The sequence below is a fragment of the Strongylocentrotus purpuratus genome, unplaced genomic scaffold (genome assembly GCF_000002235.5).
Source record: "Strongylocentrotus purpuratus isolate Spur 01 unplaced genomic scaffold, Spur_5.0 spur5_scaffold_20, whole genome shotgun sequence".
In the NCBI taxonomy this organism is placed as follows: Eukaryota; Metazoa; Echinodermata; class Echinoidea; order Camarodonta; family Strongylocentrotidae; genus Strongylocentrotus; species Strongylocentrotus purpuratus.
Window position 1 is genome coordinate 29,833,796 of NW_022145606.1, and position 4,489 is coordinate 29,838,284.

General features: G+C 38.0%; 1 protein-coding gene across 1 annotated transcript; it reads left to right on the forward strand.

The window, feature by feature from the left end:
* The first annotated feature begins 334 nt into the window (after nt 1–334).
* LOC105440043 (monocarboxylate transporter 3-like) lies at nt 335–3,945 on the forward strand. The gene is made up of 4 exons (XM_030993839.1): nt 335–413; nt 1,256–1,396; nt 2,514–3,497; nt 3,800–3,945. The coding sequence occupies exons 1-4, from the start codon at nt 335–337 to the stop codon at nt 3,943–3,945; spliced, it is 1,350 nt and encodes a 449-aa protein (XP_030849699.1).
* The last annotated feature ends 544 nt before the right edge of the window (nt 3,946–4,489 follow it).

Genomic DNA, 4,489 nt, shown 5'->3' on the forward strand with positions numbered 1-4,489 from the left:
GCAAATTTATGATCTGACTATTCAATAAATGGGGCCTTACAATGATGAAGCCAATAGTGTATATCATTTGACCGATATGCTTTCATGCATCCTCTTTGTATTGACTTGTATTTGCATGTTGTTGATATTGCAAGTTCATCGTCAATTTTCGCAATACAGGCGTATACTGCTTGTAACTTTGAAACACTTGAAATCACACTTCTGCATTGAGGGTACAATAGTCATAGAAAGATTCAGTATGTGGTCTTCAGGCTACGGGATTGTTGTTGGCAAATTCGTTGTACTTTTTATTGAAACTGGCATCGCGAAATCTTTCGGTGTTTTTATTCCGACAATGGTCGAGCGTCTTGAGTCAGATTATGCTACTGTCGGATTGATATGTAGCTTGCCTGCTGCATTGATGTATCTCGGATGTAAGTAAAATGTTATATATATACACATTGTTGGTAGTAGTAGTACGAGTGGTAGATGTAGAAGTAATGGTATTAACGATAATTGTACTTCTACGTAACTATCATGATAATGATCATCATCATCTCCATAATTTTAGTATCAGTATTAATTAAACAATAATGATAATAATAGTAATGATAATAAGGATAATAAGGGTAATAAAATGATACAAACGATGGCAATACTAACAACAACTTCAACAACTCAAATGATAATCGTAATAATATCAACATCATAAACATCATAATCATCACAGGTCAACTCAACAGTAGTAGTATTTTTTATTGCTGTTCCTGTTGTTCCCTGATTTCTGGTTGGACTGTAATTATAGACCTAATGGTTAAGTCAAGTAAAATAAAACATGACGAAAAATTTTGTTCTTCTAATTCTCAAACTACAGGGTACCCAATAACTTTACCTGCTTAGAAAGTGGCGAATGTAAATTGATATCTTGCCAAAAACATAACCGGGGTAATGCAGGGGGTCGGAGCTGCAACCACCCACCTCCCCTCCCCCACATGCCTCTCATTTTTTGTCCTCGTCGTCCTCGTCGTCCTCGTCGTATCCCTTCTCCTCCACCTTGATATTACTCCTGATTTGTTTGGGTAATCGTCGCCCTAATTTTCGGGCAGCACTAGAATATAATCGTGTTTCATGTAAGTATAACTCTGACATTTCAATAATGGGGAATTCGTAAACGTTTCTGAAAACAGTGTTTACTTTTACACGTGATTACCTGATGTGTTTTCTTATTTGTCAATTTTAATTTAGTATCTTATCTCGTTATTTGTCAATATATTAGGTCCTGTTGTAGCACTCTTCTTGCCGAAGATTAACCATCGTGTTGTCGCTATGTTAGGCGGAGTGTTGTGTGGATCAGGTATTATTGCATGCGCTTTCATCAAAAACAGAGTAACTGTTGGATTCTGTCTCGCATTATCAGGTAAGCTAAATATCTTGTAGTTTAGCTATGCAGCTCATGTTGTGTCCTGAAGGGTGTAGGTAGAGAGCCATACATACGGTAGCTTTTGAATATGTCATGTTTGCCCTATCTGTTAAATTTAAACGTTAGCAGTGTCCTAATATCCAAATTATGCAAGGAAAACCGTTTATTTGCAAGACTTCACTATCAGACACTATTGAGTGACTGACTGGCTTTTTTCTACTTTGATAATAACATACATAAAATGAGCGGTAAAGGGTACATGAGCATTTTTCTACATCAATAATCCACTTTTTGTAATGGCCAAAATTAAACAGATTGAATCGCAGCGTACAACGTACGACCATTCGGTACAATGGTCTGAGCAAATCAGACTTTTACTTACTGGCTATTTAGCTCGTAAGTTCATTCGGCAACTAATACTCCGCACTTAAAGACATTTTCAAGCCCCCCTTTTTAAGGAAGTTCTAAATTAGTATTATCTTTCGAATGCCGTTGGAACTTAACTTTTTCATTTTTTGACCTGCAAATGGGACAAAGGACCTTTAATGTACACATTTCCAGTAGCCTCATACACGGACACTTCCCAAAAGAGAAAAAATGGAATTTACAAATCAGTTCGGTTCCAAAGTGTACTATATCCATTCAAGTTCTGCATTGTAAGTTACAAACAGTATGCATGAGTTCCGGTTCCAAAAGGTACTACCTCCACAACAATTAACAAACTCATAACTTCATAACAAATATCTGTGCAGATTTAGATTTGTTAAAAGAGTGGTTTCAAATTTGTTCATACAATAGTAAAATCAGCCAAAGTTTGATTGCAAACTGACATGGCTAACTTTGATAATTAAATAATGGTGTTTTTCTCTGAAGTTGGATTTATGGATGAAGTACCTTTTAAAACGGAGTTCTTCAAATGCTCTTCTGGAAGCCTTCAACGGACAAACGTGCCAGAGGTTGAACAGCACTTAGAAACAGACATAAACTTGTATACCCAGGGCAGGAAACTCCTAAAGATCATGGACACAAAAATTTAATGGAAATGGGGCAGTGCCGTCCTACGCTTCTTGTGCAGTAGTAATCAATATCTTTGTCATCATTTTTCTTTTCACAGGTGTTGGCTTGTCAATGTCCTTCATGCCAACCATCCTTGCACTGAATGATTTCTTTGGAGAACAATTCGTTTTGATGAACACAATCGCGTCATATGGCTACACCGCCGGGTCAATGCTGCTCCCTGTTGTAATGGAATGGTCCTTCGAAGCGTATGGCTATGCAGGGGCGTTTCTTATCCTTGGAGGTATCGCTCTTAACCTTGTCGCGTGCGGTGCAACGATACGCAAGACACTATTAAACGCCGCTACAAATAAAGACAACATTCATGATAAAGTGAAAGAGAAACAAAAGTGTCTTCCTAAAGGAGAGTCCGCAAAACAAACAGAAGGTAACCGTTATCGTGAGGAGGAGGAAGATGAGGAAAAAGAGGAGCAGGAGGAACAAGAAGAGGATATTGAAGAGTGCGTCTCGGAGGAAAGGCGTTTGATTCAAACCGAGAGACGTAATGTAATTAAGCAGGAGACATCACGGAATGTGCGCTCATCTTCGACAAGCGCCGTTTTTCAAACCAGCAAACGGTTCTGTGGATTATTAAACGAACCACTTTATCTCTTCACCATCCCGATTCATTTCTTGATAATTTTCTCCATTTATTCGTGGATGCTGTTTCTGGTCCCCCATGCTGAACATCTGGGAATCCCTTCTTCCAAAGCAATCTTCCTATCTACAATTGGCGGCACAGGTGGCATCATCGGTCGGACCATCTTCATCATCCTAGTCGGTAAAGGCATCAATGTCTATGTCGTCTACATCGTTATAGGCCTCATCGGCACGGCATCATTTCTACTGGACTTTATCAGTGCTGCTTACGCGGTGCGTGTTACCTTGGCTTTTGTCCAAGGTTTCTCCTTCTTCATCGAGGATGCTATCATGTCCAGCTTATACAAAGATGCAGTCTTTGATGATCGGAATTTCAACATGGCCGTGGCTCTCAGTGTTTTCGCGGGAGGACTAGGGGCGATATGTGCCGGAACATTTACAGGTGCGTAATTCATAGCCAGCTTTTTCTTTTCAAACATAATGAACATTTGATAAATCAACTTAAGTTAAATACCCCATTGTATGTATTGCCGTTATAAATTATTGTTAGACAATAGACTGAGAAAGATGCGTCAATGGAAGTTGCTCCTACTTAGTCAGGCATATCATAAAGCCTTAAATAGTTACAGAGTTTCATGATATAAGTTATGATCACGACCCCATACGAATGTTTACATCGGTAATGATCTAAACTGTATCAAATCCTAGACAAATGCCTCTTATAATGTTATGATCATTTCCTAGGTTATCTGTTTGATGTCACCAAGTCGTTCACAAGGGTGTTCATCATCATCGGCTTCATTCACGCCGTTATGGTCGTTCATCTCTTCATCGTAGCGATCCTCATCAAGAAACGACGACAAGATACCATCTGTGATGTTGACGACTGAGGATTTAGAGGAGGCAGAAACGTCTCCCTAACTTTCCTTTTGAAATCTTTCAGTGAGATACAAAAGTGGAAACAAGTGAATCATTTAATGAATTGTTAACACTGTAGTTAAATATTATAGCCTCGTTTTAATTATTTATTCATTTTTTTTAATAGATTATTTCTATTATTCTGTCGCTCCAATTTGGGGTATTCTGGGGTGGCTAGGAACAGTGTGTGGTATATGTGTGGAAGTGTGGTCGGGTGGTGTGTGTTTCAATTCAGTTCAATGCATTTATTTGTTCAACCATCAATATATATATATATATATATATATATATATACAGGGTGAGTGAGAAAGAATGTCCCATTTTTTAAAAGTTGTATTGTTTGAAGTATGAATATTTATTTAGGGATTTAATGATATGTCTTGATAGAGTTATCCTCCAAGTACATTTAGGTACCATTTTCATTTGAATCCGTAGCTAAGTTAATAATTTACACTTAAATTTTGCGGGTAATTTAATATGTTGTTATAAATGCAAAACTGGTGCCTGGCCTCCGAA